The sequence below is a fragment of the Pseudomassariella vexata genome (genome assembly GCF_002105095.1).
Source record: "Pseudomassariella vexata strain CBS 129021 chromosome Unknown BCR38scaffold_3, whole genome shotgun sequence".
Classification (NCBI taxonomy): domain Eukaryota; kingdom Fungi; phylum Ascomycota; class Sordariomycetes; order Amphisphaeriales; family Pseudomassariaceae; genus Pseudomassariella; species Pseudomassariella vexata.
The window spans coordinates 2491352-2509717 of record NW_024467958.1 but is presented as its reverse complement, the minus strand read 5'-3'; the positions used below and the strand labels follow the sequence as shown (position 1 = coordinate 2509717).

The window sequence follows — 18366 nt, the reverse complement described above, 5'->3', positions numbered from 1 at the left end:
ATCACAAGAGGCTATCTCATGACATATCCATTTGCCCCGAAAGCAGAATACTTTGATCTTGATTGGTTTGATGTTGTGAAAGATAGTCCATGAACAGACTGTCGTAATCGTCATCGTCAGATAGAGAAGGCGATTGTGGCCTTGCCGGGGCCTGTGAAGATGATAGCATTGCCTCTAATTCGGCCTCCTCTTGCTGTGCAATACTGTCGGCCATGACTTCGTCCAAATCTTGTGGCGGCTGCTCTGTATTTGTAGGGACTTCATCGATCTCGTCCTCAAAAACTATCCCATCCAGGTCGGTGTCTTTTTGCTCTCTCCGCCGGCGGTCCTGGGTCGCCCATTCGAGCTTCAAGAGCTGCAACCATCAATCAATCAGCACCTCTAAAGGTCTCAGCACCGAGTTGAAAGGACTTACCTCCTGATCGCCACCCCTCCGGTCCCATTCCTTGTCCTCGCGCCTCTGCCGCACATTATTCAGAAACAGCTTCCTTCTGCTCTCCTGTGCAGTGTCACGGGTCTTCTTGAGCGGATTCGGCTTCGCCGTCCGCACGGCGTATTTAAATTTGGGTGCCTGGAGTGGCGAGGATTGGACATCGCGTCGGTTCGGATCGCGCGGGGAGAGCTGAGAGGACTGGGACGCTTGTGCACAGATGGGTGATGATGACAGGGGCGAGGAGACGGTTGGTCGGAAAGGGGACGAGAAGGAGAATATGGGGGCTGGTGAAGGCATAGTCGCCAACATCATGGTCGTATAACGTAGGGTAGTGAAGATGTTGTACACGAGCTGTTATCAGTTGAAGGTTACTGGGAAATGGAATGGCGTGTGGCGTTTGGACTATCGATCCTCTACACGGGGAATCGAGCCAGGTGGGCCAAAATGGGTTCAAGACGCGACTTGTTGCTGTGACGCGTAAAGAGCATCGATCAGCAATCAGCCGTATCGGTTGAACAACACCCTGGAAGTCAAGCCACAAATCCAAGACCCCTGCAGAGAGGACTAACCCGAATAATCCCTGCATATCCCGACAATCTCAAGCCTATGACGCCGAGGTCAGATTCCGCAGCGGCGATTGCCGTGAGAAAAAAAAAAAAAGAGACGTTGCAGCGAATTTGGTTGTCCCCAACGGAAAGCTTCAATTATCGTCGACTAGACCGTGTCCTTTGTCAAAAGTGGTTCCACCCAGGACCCGAGCCCCCATGACATCAATCGTGAAAGTACCTCAGACCAAAAGACAGTGCCGACTTTCGACTATCATTAGAACATGCGGATGGTTTCTGCCATAATCACTCCATTGCTGCGGGACTAGACGACTAATGCTCTCATGTCGCCGCTGATTTTGGCAACACCATGAAACCCCCTTCCATCATCTCTCTTAGTCGTGTCACGACGAGGAGTAGCGGTCGATGGACCTGCTCCAGTTGTCGCAGCCAACTTTCGAGGCGCACGAATACAACGGCCAATCTTGCGCTTCCTAGACATTCTTCATCCGGTCCGTCGAGCTCCTCACAGCGAATACCGCCGCCGGGAAAACGCGTTGCCCTCTTTGCCACGGCTACGGCTGGTGCTGCTGGTGCTGGATTTCTTGCCTTTGGGGACGACATCAAGCATGGGTATGATGCAATAGAGCGTGCGGGCAGAGTCGCTGCTACCTTGGCATTATGTATCAATGAGTGAGCCCACCCTACACTCCTACTTGACTCGACTATGAGAGACTGATGAGAGGACACACAGTTACCGAACCACGTTAAACCACCGAGACAAAATAGATGACGCAGCCGAGGCGAATAAGGTGCTCAAGCAATGCCACAAGCGATGTGCAGTGCGGACTTTACGGGTTCTGGAGAAGAACGGAGGCTTATTCATCAAGCTGGGACAGCACTTGGTACTTGGCAATGCCGATCAATGCTTGTGGTTCGATGCTAACAGTAGTACAGAGTGCCATGACGTACCTGTTGCCTGTGGAGTGGACCGACACGTTTATACCGTTACAAGACAAATGCCCGGTGTCCTCCTTCGAGTCCGTCGAGCAAATGTTCCGGGATGACACGGGCAAAGAACTGAAAGATTACTTCTCCGAATTCTCAGAAGAGCCGATAGGAGCGGCGTCTCTGGCGCAAGTACACCTGGCAACCATTAAGGAGGACGGACAGAAGGTAGCTGTCAAAATCCAGCACCCGAGCCTCGCTCAATGGGCTCGCCTCGACTTAGCTTTGACGAGGTTTACCTTCTCTACACTAAAGCGTTTCTTTCCCGAATACGATTTAGAATGGCTGTCGGCCGAGATGGACGTCTCTTTACCTCAAGAACTTGACTTCCAGCGCGAGGCGGCAAACGCCGTCCGGACCCAACGGTACTTCGCAGCAATGCCAGAGCTACCCTTGGTGATTCCAGACATTATTTGGGCCAAGAAGCGCATCCTTGTTATGGCGAATGAGTCCGGCCGCCGGCTCGACGACCTCGAGTACCTCGATTCGAACGGTATCGACCGTGACGAAGTCTCGGCTACACTAGCGTACATCTTCAACGAGATGATCTTCGGCAAGAATGCACCGCTGCACTGTGACCCCCACGGTGGTAACATTTCCATCCGAAAAACGGCCCACCGCCGCCCCGGCGGCGCCAATTTTGAGGTCATCATCTACGACCACGGTCTGTACCGCGATATACCTGAGAGTCTGCAGCGCAGCTACGCCAAGATGTGGCTAGCTATTATTGACGGCGACGTGGGCCGGATGAAGAAGTACTCCAACGAAGTGGCGGGCGTCACCGAGGAGCAGTTCCCGCTTTTCGCAAGCGCCATCACGGGAAGGGATTACAGTGTCGTCAGCGAGTCCATTCTGAAGCCCCGGTCGGGCGACGAGAAGAAGACGATGGGCGATGCGCTACAGGAGGGTCTGCTGACCGATCTGGTGCATTTACTTGGTCAAGTGCCCCGGATCATCTTGCTTATTTTGAAAACGAACGATTTGACGCGCAGCCTGGACGAAAATCTGCAGACGCGGGAGGGACCTATGCGGAATTTCATGATTTTGGCACGGTACTGCGCTAAGACGGTGTTTCGGGAGCAGGTGGAGGAGATTAAGGCTCGCCAAGGTGGACTGCTCTGGCCCGGGAATGCCGTTAGATTTCTTGCGGCGTGGGTGGGACTCTTGCGCGTCGAGCTCAAGTTAGAGGCGTTCCAGCTGTGGTTGACGGTCAAGAGGCTTGTAGGGGTTCGGGCAGAAATGGTGTCTTTTCAGACTCCGAATGCGCTGACTTAAATTCGAAAAGGGGAAAAGGGTTGATGTATGAGTCGGTTGAGGGTTCGAATACCTTGCATTTATTGTTGGTGAGATACCAATAACAGTTGCCCCCAATTAGATGTGATTTTGGTAGACCATGTACTAGGAGGAAGGTTGATTGGGTAAGGGTATATAGCATGTATGTACATATTGAGGGCACACATGAACACAGATATGACCATGAATAGCGTCCTGGCAGTCTTACCGTTTGGCGTGCTACACAATCGGGATCACCTCCGGTTATGATATTCAACTCATGTATACTTAGAAGGCCGTGGAGTGTGAAAGTGCTGTTTGGACACCTTTGTGTTGTTTTACTTAGTGCTTCGTGTTGATGATGGACTGATAGCAGTACATCCAGAAATGCGTTTCTACTTACAGCGGGAAACTAATACCTTCATCACCATGACGTCGAGCAGCATGTCGAGCTAAAGCTAGAACGGACGTACTTTAAACTTAGTGATGTAGAGTATATCGAGATAGCCAAGCAGGATAGTATCAGAGATATGAGAGGAATAACAGGGACTCAATAGGGCTCAGAAGTATAGAGACTTTATACACAAGGTGAGAACACAGAGACGGTAGGATCGGGAACTTAGACGATACATGTTCCCTCCTGGCCGAACAATGTCAAGCAAGTATATCATTAGTTCCGCTATTGCTACATATTCCAGTTGTGATATGACCCTTCTTCAAAACCCGGAAAAGTTACACTTGTTACCCCATGCTTAAAAATCGCTGCCAGATTTCATTCTACACTCTGAGCCAGCCCGCCCCAATAATGCACGTATTCATCAAAGACACCCAAAACATAGCGAGCTCTTCTGGATGGTTGAGCAGGAGACTTTTATCAGCAACCCCGCGCTCATTCAGCAGATAAGCAGCATGTAGAGCGCCCTACGCCGGTCGCTGAGGCTGAGCGCCCATATGGCGAGTCCGACAGCCAGATTGTGCCCCCCAAGTCCTGGTAAATAGAGTAGCGTGTTTAGGATCGGGTTGAGGATATAGAAGACGTGGGACATGGTCACGGGTGAGAGGAAAGCATATGTGCTACTGCCGACGAGAATGGTGCCGATTAGACGGGGGGGTAAGGTCGAGGAGGGGTTTCAAAGGGGAGATTATGGATGGCTGGCTTGATTGTGGTTGGTTAAGTAAGGGATGGTAAAAGTGACGAGCCATGGAATGAGGTGCATTTGTATTGGGTGGTAACAAATGCTCTACCGCATGAGATGCTGTCAACACTTAACCACAAGAAGCCGCCGTGGGACTGTTTATACAATTCTTGCTGGGTAACATATGTCCCGCGTCCGTGTACTTCACTCATCGAAAGATTCCAGAGAAACGACTTGAACGCCGTGTGGTCCCAGGTGCTTCATAAAAGAAATTAAGCATTCTGAAGGGTTGGAAATTCGGTCTATTGCTCTAAGTAATAGTCGACTTACAAGTGTGCTTATTCTTAACAAAGCAAATAATGTAACTTGTATATAGAAGATTTTCTCTGAGCAAGGTGTATTCGCTTGTCCCATGTTATTCATGAGAAATCATCAATCCTTGACAAATATAAATGCGAGCCTATACACATAGAGTATCTGCGTCTGTCGGCCCAATTTCAGGCTAAATCGTTGCTGGATTCCCATTCGAACGGCTTCCGACCGTATACGACATAACTACATCATTTTAAGTGGCTGAATTCCCACATGAATAGTAGAATTGACTTACAAATATCCGTAGAAGCGCTTGTGGGGGTCCATTAGCTCCGCCTTTGCGTTTTCTGTGAGCTGCTCAATCTCTTGTGCAGTCAGGCCCCTGCCGGTAAGCATCTTCCAACCTATAGCTCGAGCACCTTCTATCATGTTCTGACGACAGAATGCCCCGATCTTCTTAAATCTGGGGTCGTCTGGCCATGTGCCATATGGGAATCGAAACCTGATCTCCTCCACGTCGACGACTAATTTTAAGTCAGCCAGTTAGTCTTCGTCTACTTGGGATGAGCTTACATCCGGCTTCCAATAGCCATTCTTTGTACTTTCCAGCTACTTTCAGGTCCCTTCCCATGGCAGCAGCCCCCTGAACAATACTCTTGACCCATATATTAAATGGGGAGTCTTATCAAGTAAGCTACTAGTGTCAACCACGGGTTAGGGTTATATACCTTGTAGGTTATTATCCATTGAGTGAATGTGTGATTCTGTATCCTGAAATTCGATCCATCCACCCGCGTTGAGGTTGTCGAAAGCATGTTTAATTACCCGTTTCTTGTCTTCGAAACATGTTACTACCATTCTTAGGTGGACATAATCGAACTTTTGATCAAACAACCACTCCTCCTCGGAGTCCTCCTTTATGAAGACGCAATTCGGGGGTGTCGAGTTATGCGGCTGAATTGCACTTAAGTCGGTCCCGATGACTTGCGCAGTTGGATTTTGTTCAGCTGCAAAAGCTTATTAGTCCCAACTGCGGTCTCTCCACAAAGTAGGCTGCAGTGAGAACCTACCGAACTCTATAGCCCAGATCCCGGTGCCGGTAGCAATATCCAGGACATGCCGAGGTTGTATCAACATCGGCGCCCAGGCTAACCTTTCGTGCAAGATCATGTGAATGGCTGCATATTGAAGATCGAGCCGATCCTGTTCTAGCTATGGAAAAGGCTTGTCAGGGGAATGGTCCTTAAATGTGTGAATTCACCTACTCCGTCGTTCGGCAAAAAGTATTTGCCATCCTTATATCCGTGGTAGAGTCTTCCGGAATCTCCCAAAACAGAATCTGGTTCGACAACCGAGGCATCTGAGGGTACACGATGAATGAGCTCGGTGGGTATGTAGAAGTTCTCAAACTGGACACCCCTTCCGCCGCCGGTGTGCGTATACTTAGATTGGCCAGAGTTGGAAGTCAATGGGCCTCTAACAATGTACTCCGCTTGCGGCGGGCCTTGATGCTGAGTAGTGTTCGTGCTAGGATTCGGCAACTGCCCATTATCGTACGACATGTCCCAGCCCGGATTCGCCTGCCGTGGTGAACCAGCTTCGACTTTGAGGGCTGTGTTGCTGTGTGAGGCAGACTGATCGTAGGCTTTAATCTGGCTCGGAAATGGGAGGATATTCGGCGGTTGCCTCTCCATTTTCGGATCTTGCTCTGGAACAGAGTATTGGTAGTTTGCCATGATCTTAGATAATCATTGTACCTCAAGTAGAGAATGCTTTTCAAATAGGAAATTCCTGTTTAACCTGGGCTTGAAATCTATAAGTAAGTATTAACGAAGCGGGGTTTATTAAAGATGTGGCAGGTGTTGGGACGGTGCTTTTACAGCAACACTCTGGAAACCAAACCGACCCAATCATGTGTTCCAGAAGTTGATAGCCGCCCAAACCCACGTCAACGCTAAGTGGGTGTCCCAAACTGTCGGGACAGATAGACCTCGGCCTTTCGAAGAGGGCCTCGGGGACAATTGCTGTTAGGTTCGGGGTTCCTACAAGTATCGCACCCTGTTCGCTGTTTGGAGCTACCTGACGCCATTGAGCCAGTCTGTCAACTTCGCTTGTTATCAGGTTCGTCACCTGTCCAAGGGTATTTTCAAAAGGTGAAGCCACATTGCAAACTAAACCTGCCTCGAAGCTCAATATAAATGATACTGGTCGATATTTCCTAGTATTGAAGAATGCTTTAAAGTGTCTTGGGAAGGCATGGCTTCCGAAATGGGACTCTTGTTAGATATGTGATGCTATATGTCCTTCTATTGCTAAAGAAACTGTTGGCCTCTCTGTTGTAAGCATCCCTTCTACATATTTATGTATCCGCAAGGGATGGGAAATAATCAATGATAAGCAAGTCATGATCTTTCATAGGTTTCGCAATATGTATAAATAGATCGGGTCTCCTAGCCGGCTTATATTGCAGGAGGCACCCCATCTAATCACTAACAATGCACATGAAGACAAAACTGCCCAAAGTCGGTGATCAATTGGCCGGAACCCCTTAGTGGAGCAGCAGGCATTTGGAAATGCTCTGTGTCTTGGGCAGACGAAGCAAGTTGCCCATTGTGCGCTACATCATGAAAGGATACCGTTGAAGATGTACGTATAATTGCAAACAAGTTAATTTAGCCCAAAGAGCACAGCAATGTTGATGCATTCACCAGAGTAATATCTTGCTGCGTCAAAACAATAATTTAAATGTCGCCTTGGGTGGCTTCGAAAAGCGCCAGTCGCAAACGTATCAGGCTATGTTGGTGAGCCAACCCAGTGCCATTTCGGGTGTTACTAACCATCAACAGGGAATCTACGGTATTGCAGCATCTGACCAGTCCACGGATGGGCAGGGATGGGTTCTGCTCTGTTGCCATGAGAGGGATACGATGTTGAATGCCAGGGACTTACAGTAATAACAGAACTTTGTAAGCACACAGTAGTGTACCACATGGTACGATTAATGGTGAAGAGTGTTTTAACTAAATGGTTTCTTTATGAGGGCACGAGCTATCCTGTGAATTCGATGTTACGTGTCCCCTCAACAGCCTGAGTACGTCGGAGACCAGGTACAGGCTTCCGGCTATGACTAGTGGTGACTTGTCTGCTGTCTTGCTTGCCCAGTCGAGAGCCGCCGCTAAGTCCTTCTGCGCGTCATGTTTCGTGACATCAACCGGGCATTGCTTCAAAATCTCTTCCGATTCCATTGGTTGCACCCATGGCATCCCGTCAACTGGCCCAAATTCAACAGCTACTACCGAGTCGCCTGGGCGAAGAAGGAGCTTCAGGATCTCACCTAAATCTTTCCCCTTAGATGCCGCAAGGACCCATATCAGTGGCTGCTGTTGCTTGGCGGGGCTGGCGCAATGTCGAAGGTGCTCATTGACATAGGCAGCAAGGACTTCTGCTGACTGCGGGTTGTGAGCACCGTCCAACAGGACCTTCTCCTTGCGGCTGGTGAGTGCTTGAATGTCGACCATCTGCAGTCGACCCGGCCACGACATGTTTCTGATGGCAGGAACAAGAATGCCTACAGACTCTGCAAATTGGGGATATGCAAGTCGGAAGGCCTCGTGGGCAAGCGCTAAGTTTTGGGCTTGGTGCGGCCGCAAGCTTTTCAAGCTCTTCATCAGCTCACTGGGGCCAGGACTGACGTACTTGAGAGGTGCTCCAGTCTGCAGACTATGTGAGTCAAACACAAGCCGTACCGGCTCGGAATTGCTAGCATCAACCACACATGGCACTCCTGCTTGCATGATTCCTGCTTTCTGCAGGGCTATGTCCTCGATAGTATTGCCTAGTATGGCTTGGTGGTCAAACCCTATCTTGGAGATGATAGTGACGGCTTTTTCCTTAAGTACGTTCGTTGCATCGAGTCTGCCGCCGAGTCCAACCTCGATCACACCGACCTCGACCTTCTCCGCCTCGAAGATCTCAAACGCAGTGGCTGTCAACAGCTCGAACTCGGTTGCGCCGACCCGCAAATCTTCGTTCCTCTTCTTGACCAAATTCTCGAAATGCCGAAACTTGGTTTCAGGCACAGCTCTCGCATTGATGGAGATGCAATCCCATCGGTCAATCAGATGAGGCGAGGTGAACCTGCCGCATGCAATGTTATTGGCATGTAGCATGGCTTCCAAGTAAGCACAGATCGAACCCTTGCCGTTGGTGCCAGCGACATGTATCGCTTTCCATGTCTGCGGTGTCCGCTGAAGCAGAGTCTGGATGCGTGCGAGTCCTAGCTCAATCATGCTGCAGAATGGTAGGTTCCTATGTACCGCTTGGCGTGTTTGGGTAGATCGAAGATTTGAGCTGGAACTGGACTTCAGAGGCACTGCTGTGGGCGGCGATAGTGTATCTCCTCAGACAGTGACTCAAGAACAGCTAGCTATCGCATCAGTCGAATCCCCAGCAACCGAGGAATAGTCAACAATTCTCAGCCCGTCAATTTGCATGAAGTTGCGACCAGGCTGACAATCCACACATGGCGCTAGTAGCGGACTGGGGTTTGCGGCATATACCCTGCGAGGAACTTTGTTTGAGATTGTTAGTCAAAGACAGGAATTGCTCAACTAACATGGTATTACTCCATGATAGGAGGGTCCGTCTAGAGACATATACGACAAAGTCAAGAAGGCTACGATATGCCAATAGAAGCTGAAAAATATCATATGATCTTTCCACGATTCAGGCATCGTTGCTAGGAGGTCCTATTCTTCAGAGGTTTGAGGGGTGCATTGATCCATGGCCGAGGGTCAAAAGTTACCTCTTAACAAATCTTAGCCCAAATCACGGAGGCGCGACCGTGACATGGGGTGACAAAAATACGGAGCATGAACAACCCACTGGAAGGTGCGGCGCCCACCCATAAGACAAATCAACCCCTTGGGATTTTCCTCTTGTTTATTCTCCACCTCGACAAAACCCCACGAAAGGGATTCGAGACCCGTCGCCCATTCACTTGAACCATCTCAACGCCTGCGCATGTCCATCACTACACCCGGCATCATCGCGCAACGTACAAATTCATCAATTCCTCGCTGCCGCCTCTGAACATTGCATCTCGACAGGTTTCTTATTCTTTGGGGTTGCAAATTTGGCCGTCATTTGCCCTTATTTTATGTCGCATTCGCTGTTCAGCCTCGCTCACTCGCTTTCCTCGTTGCGTTGCCACGCGCACCAGCCATACTCCAGTAATGGGTCTACCGTAAGTTCCGTCCGCCATTCAACGCGCTCCATTATCCGGTCGCGTCGCTTTCGCTTTGGGTATCGCAACATGATGGACGGCCTCAGAAATTTCTTATGACTCGTATCGATTGTGAATTCTACGGCGCATTTTACTGCGTCCTCAGGCTTGCTGCGAGTTGCTGACCCATCCCCACCATCTCAGACTATTCATAGCCCCCGTCGAGTCCGACATCCCGTCCAAGCCTGCGGCGAAGAGCCCTGCTGACATCGCGCATTCGCGATCGCCCATCCGTCGCGTCGGCAATCGACGTCGCGAGCTCAATGACATTCGAGAACACCGCTTGGGATTGCTTGCTGCTTTGCAGAGTAATGAGAGCAACTCGAACCTTCCCCAGAACCGTCCCGCAGAGCGTTTGTCGCCGGATGAGCCGACCGTCAACCTTGTATCACTCCCGCCTTTCTTCGATGAACCGTCATTCGAAGAGCTAGCTGGTCTCATCCCCCGCAACCGCTCTGAGAGTCGTGGTCCCCGTTCCAACGTGGAGATTGAGATACCCGGTATCGAAATAGATGGTCCCGGTAACCGCTCTGAGAGTCACGGACCTCGATCCAATGCCAACATAGAAATCCGCCCTGTTCGAGTGGAGGTGCCAGACACGACTCCATTACACGAGGAGAGCTATATGAGAAACGATCGCGTCTCCTGGAATGACTCGAGCCGGCCAGATCAATGGAGTCTGGGAGCGCGCTCTTCTACTCGTGTGCCGCGCATGCGATCTTCTGTGAGCCGACCTCTCCTCTCTCTTTGCTCGTAGCCGGACTTCACGTTATTGCGTCCGGGTTCGAAAGCGAAGTTTCTCGTCAAACCATTGCTAACCTACTACTCAGCGAGAGGTCATCAATGGGCCTCCCTTCGGATCATCGAGGCGCTACGTGCTCCCCCGTGGTTACGAGTCCCGCACTCCCGGTCGTAGTTACGATAGCAGCGATTACCTATCCTACCGCTCGGCAACCCCTCAAGGACCCGATCCCGCAGAGTATCTGACCGAGTACCGTCGACGCCGAGGTCTGCGAGTCTCGTCAAACCAAGCTCGAATTCATCGCCATGTTCGTTTGGTGCGATACGCTGATGGACTGGGTGATCGCGACAGAAGTTTGAGTCCCGAGGGCGATAGAGAATGGGATACTCTTCAGTCTACCCTTACCCCCGACCCCCAGCCCCCAAGCGTTGGTTCTTCATTTGCCTCCACCTCAGCCTCTGCGGCAGCATCTCAAACGACTGCGAATTCGTCAAACACCTCTATGACGAACCCGGAAGAAGAGGCAGAGCCACCTTGTGATCCGGCTGTCGACAATTCGGATACTGACGGGGAGAGAGATGAGGACGCTGAGGAGCAACAAACCGAACCCCCTCGACGACCGACCCTACAATGGCGACGGTCGTATGCAGATGTCGTCGCAGAACTACTCCCTGCATCTCGAGACGATGGTCCCGAGCGATTGGAATGGCTGTCGGACATGCAAAATATCATACGCCGTCTGGCTGAACAAGAGCGTATACCGGATGAATGGTGGGCTGGAGCTGGTCTCAGCCGATCCGCGGCATGGGATGAGTCTAATTAGAGCCTGACGTTCTGGGAATTTGTTTTATGTGCAGGGTCGGCCGTGATACCAGTCACTTAGTTCGCGGATTGGAATAACTGAATGCGGAAAAGCCGGAGATTTACGCTCTATTTGAGGTGGGACAATATGTTCTTCCCACTTGAGACGGGGGGCTGTAAAGTAGATGTACATTTGAGAAGACATATGGCAGCTGGCCTACAAGCGTCAAGCTCCTACTATTACCAGCATATCTCATGGGATGTAATGGGCTCGAAGTCTTCCAGCTTCTTAGAATTAGTGTGGTATCGTCAATGTTTCAAGTCTGTTAGGCGTCTGCTAGTGGTTCTTTTACCAGATATGTGCAGCGAATGACGTATGCTGTTACACCCTAGAACCGCGTCTGCGGGTACTTATCGCAAAGACATTTTGACCATGTAACTTGAACTAACAGCTGCAAAAATCCCATCTGGGCAGTGTTGAGGAACGATAAGTATTTCGTACTGAGTACAATGACATCATTTGGTTGGAGACAGCCCCAATGTTTCCAATGCAAGACTGTTCATGGTAGTCTAACACCAGGCACGATTCTTGAATGCATCGGTCGAAGCCGTGAAATAGCGGTCGTCATTCATTCATGCGAATTGGACCCCCTGAGATGGCGTGCCTGGACGGTAAGCTGATAGCCAAGATTGACCATTGAATGCGGCGCCAATCAATCTCAAACCCCCATCCCAGCGGTATTACAGCGGCGCCTGTACGGTGGCATCTACATGTATGCAGGCGGCGGCGGTTGTAACCCCGCGATTCCAGAATTCGCAAGGCTGCCTTGCGCCAGGAAGGAAACGTGAAACACGGGAACTGAGGAGCACAACGCCACCAGCCAGACGGAAAGAAAAGGAACTTTGTATTGTTTCCTGTCAGGTTTTGCCGTGACGGTCCAGTTACTAAATTTGCTTGCAGCTTCAGGCCCAGCTTCAGCGCCAGGACGAGCCCTACAAGTGGATTGTCTGCATCGTCCCCCACATTGGGCAGGCACTTCCACTTGGATTGGGATTGGACGACAACGGTAGCGGCAACAGCAACAGCAACGGTGCCCAAAGCGAAGCAATCAGCAAGCAATTTATTGATTGTCAAGTGCCACTTTGACCAACGAGACGAACGAGCCTTGCCAACGCGTTGGCCTAACGTGTACGGACCAATAGCACCGACGTGTTTCCCTTCGAGCGAACCTCCCGTCCAGGCGAGCTTTGATTTATTGACGGAAAAGGAGGAATTGCAGCTGGAATGAGAGCCCCCGTCTTGGTCAGCCAGCTACGCGCGATCCCTCCCCCCACATTACCTCCTCCGTCTACGAATCCGAACCAAGGCGAGCTGCAGCTCCAGTGCCGCCTGCGACCTGACGTGAAGCAACGAGACCCGCGCTGACCGCCGGCCATGGCGCCCACGACGGGCCATTCGTCGAACTCCTCCACGTCCTCGGCCGGAGAGAAGGAGCGCCAGTATCATGCGGCCAACGGTAAGCCGGCTGTGGCTGTAGCCAGACATGAGAGGACACCCGGTACACCGAGGAAAGAGAGCACTGGCCGTGAGAGGGCAGTACAGGATCCGGGGCTGAGAGACTATGTATGTGAAAGGCTAGGATGACAGACCATCGCATATTGAACGCAGGGCTGACTTGGGGTTAACAGCGGTTGGGGGAATGCTTGGGCAAAGGCGCATTTGGGTCTGTCTACAAGGCCATTCACTGGGGCACCGGCGAAGCAGTTGCAGTCAAGCAAATCAAGCTCGTGAATCTGCCCAAGAGCGAATTGCGCATGATTGAGGTATGCTCTATCCCCACCCTCTGGCAGGTTACGGTGTGAGAACACGAGGCTGACTTGATACAGGCCGAGATTGATCTACTAAAGAACCTCCATGTGAGCTCTACTACGCCCCATAATGTACTGCGTCAGGGACAACTCTGAGGCTGACTTTATGTCTAGCATGACAACATTGTCAAGTACATAGGCTTTGTCAAGTCGACAGACTGCCTCAACATCATCCTAGAGTATGTATCCCCGCTCCGGACGAAACCCTGTTCGTCGCCTAACTTTACATATTAGATACTGTGAGAATGGCTCGTTACACTCAATATGCAAGGCATATGGCAAGTTCCCCGAGAACCTAGTCGGAGTCTACATGACTCAGGTATTGCAAGGCCTTCAGTACCTACACGATCAAGGTGTAATCCATCGAGACATCAAGGGAGCCAACATCTTGACCACCAAAGATGGCAAAGTCAAGCTTGCCGACTTTGGTGTATCTACCAGCACGCTGACTGGACCGGACAAGGAGGCTCAAGTAGTAGGGACGCCGTATTGGATGGCTCCTGAGATTATCGAGCTATCTGGTGCGACTCCAGCGTCTGATATATGGAGCTTGGGCTGTACTGTGATTGAGCTTCTCCAAGGCAAGCCACCATATCATCACCTACAAGCCATGCCAGCTCTCTTCGCTATAGTTAACGATGACCATCCGCCTTTGCCCGAGGGGGTATCTTCGGTCTGTAGTCCCACACCCTTTGCTCCCATTTTCCCTAGTTTGTACGTGAATTCAATGCTGATTCCTGTCCAGGCGGCTCGTGATTTCTTGATTCAGTGCTTTCAAAAGGACCCCAACCTCCGAGTATCTGCAAGAAAGTTGTTGAAACACAACTGGATTGTAGGTTGCAGGAGAAGTGACGCTCCAGTTGCAAAGGCATCAGCAAACTTCAGCCAAGCAGTGGAAGAGGTCAAGCAATGGAATAAGGCTCTGACTTCTGACACCAATCTACGAGCTTCCACTGGATCCGATTCAGGGGCGCAGTCTCACCAGAACTCACGCTTTGGAGCCTCAGAGCAGGGAAGGCCCATCGTTACAACGCCCGCTAAGGGGCCTTTAGCCCTTGCAAAGCCGAGGCCAACAGCAGAGGACTTCAGGTCTCCTGAACTGGCCGGTGAGTAAACCTCTTTGCGGGGGATTCAATGGACGATTACCGGTTGAATCCCGGTCGCAGCTTGGATACTGACCAAAGTACAGATGATGACAACTGGGATAATGACTTTGCCACGGCCATTTCACCGAGGGCTTTGAAATTACCTCACATTAAGCCCCAGGATCACTTTGGCGGCATGCTCTCAGCTGATCGGTTGAAACTATTCACCTCAGTTGATTACTCTCGTGACGCTTCTTCCAATTGGGGCAATTCCATGGACGGAGAAATGATGACAATCAAGAAGATGAACAGCTTTCACGAGGAAGACCCCTTGGAGAAGACCATTCGCCCGAACTGGAAAATGTCGGCAGGTGCGAGGCCCAAAACGGCAGTCGAAACGAAGCCTCAACAATCGGCGAAGTTATCCCCTCGAAAGCGGGCTGCTAGTGGACATCAAAGACAGAAGTCTCAGAGCAAGAACATGGTAAGCAAATTCGAGCTTCCTTCGAGGCTCGACGTCACATACAAAGAGCAGTCCGTCGAGGACTTTTCGGACTTGTTCGACGACAACGATCAGAATGACCTTTTCCTCAACCAAAGGCTGGTCCAGACGAAGAAGGTATGTATTTTCAAATGGCACAATGGCTTCAGCTGTAACTAACTGACAAAAGCAGCCTCAGCCACAGCCTGACACGCCTCAACTTTTTCATCCTTCAGATCTCACCAGCTTGCCGCGGTCCACGCAATCGCCTATGGGTGGGAGTATGCGTAGGCAGACATCATTACGACCATCCGTTCTACCAGATCGGCAGATGCAAAGATCGAAATCATCTATCGAGATTCAGAAGTTTGCTGAAGACGAAGGCGACGAAGATTTCTCTGATATATTCGGCCCCTCCGACAACGTCACGGAGAAGGCTGACAGTGACAGGGGGTCTGAGGACGGTGGTATTATGGTCTTGTCCAAAGTCTCGAATAACTCTTGGCTTGGTGACGACGAGGACGAGGACGACCCGTTCGCATCGATGGACCCTGGCTGGGACGAGATGGATCTGGAGGCCAACATTGCCCGAGATCGACACGCGAGATTGGCCGAGAAGATTGAAGAATTAGTGCGGTCGCTGAAGATGATAGTAGGTGAAGACAAGTTGACAGATCTTGCGGAAGACCTGGTGAGCCATCATTCATCAAATTGGGACATATATAACTTTAATGGCTAACATGATGCAGCTCGCCCTACTTTGGGAACACACCGAAGTAAAGGACCTGATAATCGGTGCACATGGCCTTCTGCCCATCCTTGAGATTCTGGAGCCATGCACCGTAAAGAGTAGACAGCATATGATTTTGCAGCTGCTGAAGGTCGTCAACACGGTGAGCACCACCACATTTACAGAGGAGACTAAAGACCGATGGCTAATGGAGTGGAATGACAGATTATCCTCGACGATGTCGAGCTTCAAGAGAACTTGTGCTTCGTCGGAGGAATACCGATTATCACCAAATTCTCAGCGCGGCAATACTCGAACGAGATCCGTTTGGAGGCGGCTGCTTTTGTACGACAAATGTACCAAACCTCAACATTGACATTGCAGATGTTCGTCAGCGCTGGTGGTCTCAATGTCCTGGTCGAGTTTTTGGATGAAGATTATGACAACTCAAGAGATCTAGTCCTCATTGGTGTCAACGGAGTTTGGAATGTTTTCGAACTTCAGGGACCAACGCCGAAGAACGATTTCTGTCGAATCTTCTCCAGGAGCAAGATCCTTGATCCATTGGCATTGGTGTTACACAGAGTACTAGACGAGGATGATGAGGACGAGCTGACCGAGTTGATCGAAGGCCGCATTGTCAACATCTTCTACCTCTTTTCGCAAGCTGAGAACTATGTCAAGGAAATGGTAGCTGATCGGCAAGTGCTGAAGAGTAAGGCGAGCTGAATTTCCCAATCGACTTCATAATTAACATGTGGAATAGGTATTCTAAAAGATCTACGACGCATGTCTCCGGCACATCAGATCACAATGCTCAAGTTCATCAAGAACCTGTCTATGTTGTCAACGACCCTAGAAACTTTACATTCAGCAGATGCGATTGACCTCCTGATTGACCTTCTCAGTGGAAATATGAAGAAGGGTCATCCACACTTCCGAGAGATTTCCAATCAAGTTCTGAATACGATGTTCAACTTGTGTCGATTGAGTAAAGATCGCCAGGAGTACGCAGCGGTCAACGGGATCATTCCCTTGCTCATGAAAATAATGAAGACCGATCGCCCCCCGAAGGAGTTTGCCTTGCCAATCCTGTGCGATATGGCACATTCGGGAAGCAAAGGGCGGAGGTTCCTTTGGCAGAATAAGGGCCTTGACTTTTATGTGTCACTCCTTGCGGACCAGTACTGGCAGGTTACTGCGCTGGATGCTATTTTTGTCTGGTAAGCTGTCTTTCCCAATCTACGCCGATATATTCCTTCGATAGCGTGTGAAAAGTGCGTGTGCTAACAACGCACAGGTTACAAGAAGAAACCGCGAAGGTCGAAGGCCATCTCATCAACGGCAATTTTACCGAAGCTATCATCTCCTGCTTTAACACGCAAAAGCTCAACGCTTTTGACCCAAATCTCCTAGAGCCCCTCCTAAAACTTCTAAGACTCAGTCCCGACCTATCCTCATCGTTAGCCAAGTCCGAGATGTTTTCGGGCATCGCACAGAAACTCGGTCACAAGAAGGCCGTGGTCAGGCTCAACCTTCTCCGTCTAGTGCGAAATATCCTCGACGCGCGCGAGTTGGATTACTTCTCCAGTCCAAGAAACAAACAGCTACGGTCACTGCTCGAGTCGATACAAACCCTTGCTGAGAAAGACTCGGCTGTGCTTGTCCGCAACCTTGCATCCGAGCTAGTTAGAACACACATCAGTGGCGACCACGACGCACCTCCGACGACTACCTCGGGACTTTCAACTGCGTCAGTGTCCACTATTGGCTCGAACCGCTCGCGTTCTGGCCCAAGACGTATATATACCCCTCCATCCCTCCACTCTGCCTCATCGATGCCCATCACGCCAACACACGGCCACGGCCACCGTCCATCGCATGGCTATATAGAAGTGGCCTCCAGCCCTAAGCGATCCGCAGTTTCCATAACTCATGAACGGGACTCCTCCATCTACCGCCCCCGGAGTCGTGACGGTCCCATGTCCTCTATCCCGCGCCGTATAAGTGGCGACCTGACCAATGCCCCTCCGCCCGGCAAGACCAGACTGCCACGTAACTCTGGTGTTTTCGCTCGACCTAGCCTCAGCGAACCGTCTGCGGCTCGAAGTCAAAGTGTCCTGAGCAACAAGGAGAATCAGCAGGGGAATGGCACGAGATACCCGCTGCCAAGCCCTAGTGCTTCATCCACTGCGGGTCATTCGAGAGAAGGCTCGTCAGGAAAGCAGCGTAGGAGTCGCGCACCGAGCGAAAGTGGGGGAAAGAAATGGGCGCCTGGCTCGTAGTGACATTTTGTGCTCACTCCATGAGTTACATAAAGACAATAGTCATGGCATGAGTTCACGAGGTTTGATGTATCACCAACGCTCTCACTTACCCTATTGATCCACGGCCTGTTGGTATACTTGTAGCATGTCACTTCTTGGAAGCCTGATCGTTCCACCATTTGACAAGTACATTTGGTGCAAGGAGATGGCCCAACCGTGAGTGACATGGCAAGGACGTGACCCTCCGTTCCCCCGATCACTATACACAGAAGAAAAGCATTTACATCACGAAACCGTCTCCTATGTCACCTGTTTTGCATTGTTACAGCCGCATCTAAGAGGCTGTTTGATAGTTGGCGTGCTCCTTTTCGTTTTCTTTTGCAACTGTTTAGTCTTGTCAA

General features: G+C 50.7%; 6 protein-coding genes across 6 annotated transcripts; 3 read left to right on the top strand and 3 right to left on the bottom strand.

Annotated features, from left to right (window-relative positions):
* Positions 1-16: 16 nt before the first annotated feature.
* On the bottom strand, positions 17-730 carry BCR38DRAFT_334894 (uncharacterized protein; the record flags this gene model as incomplete). The annotated part of the gene is made up of 2 exons (XM_040855354.1): positions 17-355; positions 416-730. 2 exons carry the CDS (start codon positions 728-730, stop codon positions 17-19), a joined length of 654 nt encoding a protein of 217 aa, XP_040719152.1.
* A 373-nt stretch (positions 731-1103) lies between these two features.
* Positions 1104-3472, top strand: BCR38DRAFT_521827 (ABC1 family-domain-containing protein). Its single transcript, XM_040865204.1, has 3 exons — positions 1104-1671; positions 1733-1883; positions 1936-3472. Exons 1-3 carry the CDS (start codon positions 1349-1351, stop codon positions 3259-3261), a joined length of 1800 nt encoding a protein of 599 aa, XP_040719151.1. The 5' UTR covers positions 1104-1348; the 3' UTR covers positions 3262-3472.
* A 1203-nt stretch (positions 3473-4675) lies between these two features.
* Positions 4676-6594, bottom strand: BCR38DRAFT_363613 (S-adenosyl-L-methionine-dependent methyltransferase). The gene is made up of 6 exons (XM_040857206.1): positions 5972-6594; positions 5777-5918; positions 5435-5713; positions 5280-5387; positions 5002-5230; positions 4676-4949 (listed from the first exon to the last, which is right to left on the bottom strand). The coding sequence occupies exons 1-6, from the start codon at positions 6440-6442 to the stop codon at positions 4892-4894; spliced, it is 1287 nt and encodes a 428-aa protein (XP_040719150.1). The 5' UTR covers positions 6443-6594; the 3' UTR covers positions 4676-4891.
* A 1063-nt stretch (positions 6595-7657) lies between these two features.
* On the bottom strand, positions 7658-9209 carry BCR38DRAFT_424530 (Mur ligase). Its single transcript, XM_040859663.1, has one exon. It carries the CDS (start codon positions 8993-8995, stop codon positions 7727-7729), a length of 1269 nt encoding a protein of 422 aa, XP_040719149.1. The 5' UTR covers positions 8996-9209; the 3' UTR covers positions 7658-7726.
* Positions 9210-9634: 425 nt separating this feature from the next.
* Positions 9635-11870, top strand: BCR38DRAFT_472312 (uncharacterized protein). Its single transcript, XM_040862904.1, has 3 exons — positions 9635-9951; positions 10135-10714; positions 10821-11870. The coding sequence occupies exons 1-3, from the start codon at positions 9941-9943 to the stop codon at positions 11553-11555; spliced, it is 1326 nt and encodes a 441-aa protein (XP_040719148.1). The 5' UTR covers positions 9635-9940; the 3' UTR covers positions 11556-11870.
* Positions 11871-12591: 721 nt separating this feature from the next.
* Positions 12592-18127, top strand: BCR38DRAFT_140353 (cell division control protein). Its single transcript, XM_040853631.1, has 12 exons — positions 12592-13157; positions 13223-13357; positions 13421-13450; positions 13517-13581; positions 13637-14075; positions 14148-14508; positions 14592-15106; positions 15159-15659; positions 15718-15861; positions 15924-16413; positions 16465-16921; positions 16999-18127. The coding sequence occupies exons 1-12, from the start codon at positions 12969-12971 to the stop codon at positions 17981-17983; spliced, it is 4311 nt and encodes a 1436-aa protein (XP_040719147.1). The 5' UTR covers positions 12592-12968; the 3' UTR covers positions 17984-18127.
* The last annotated feature ends 239 nt before the right edge of the window (positions 18128-18366 follow it).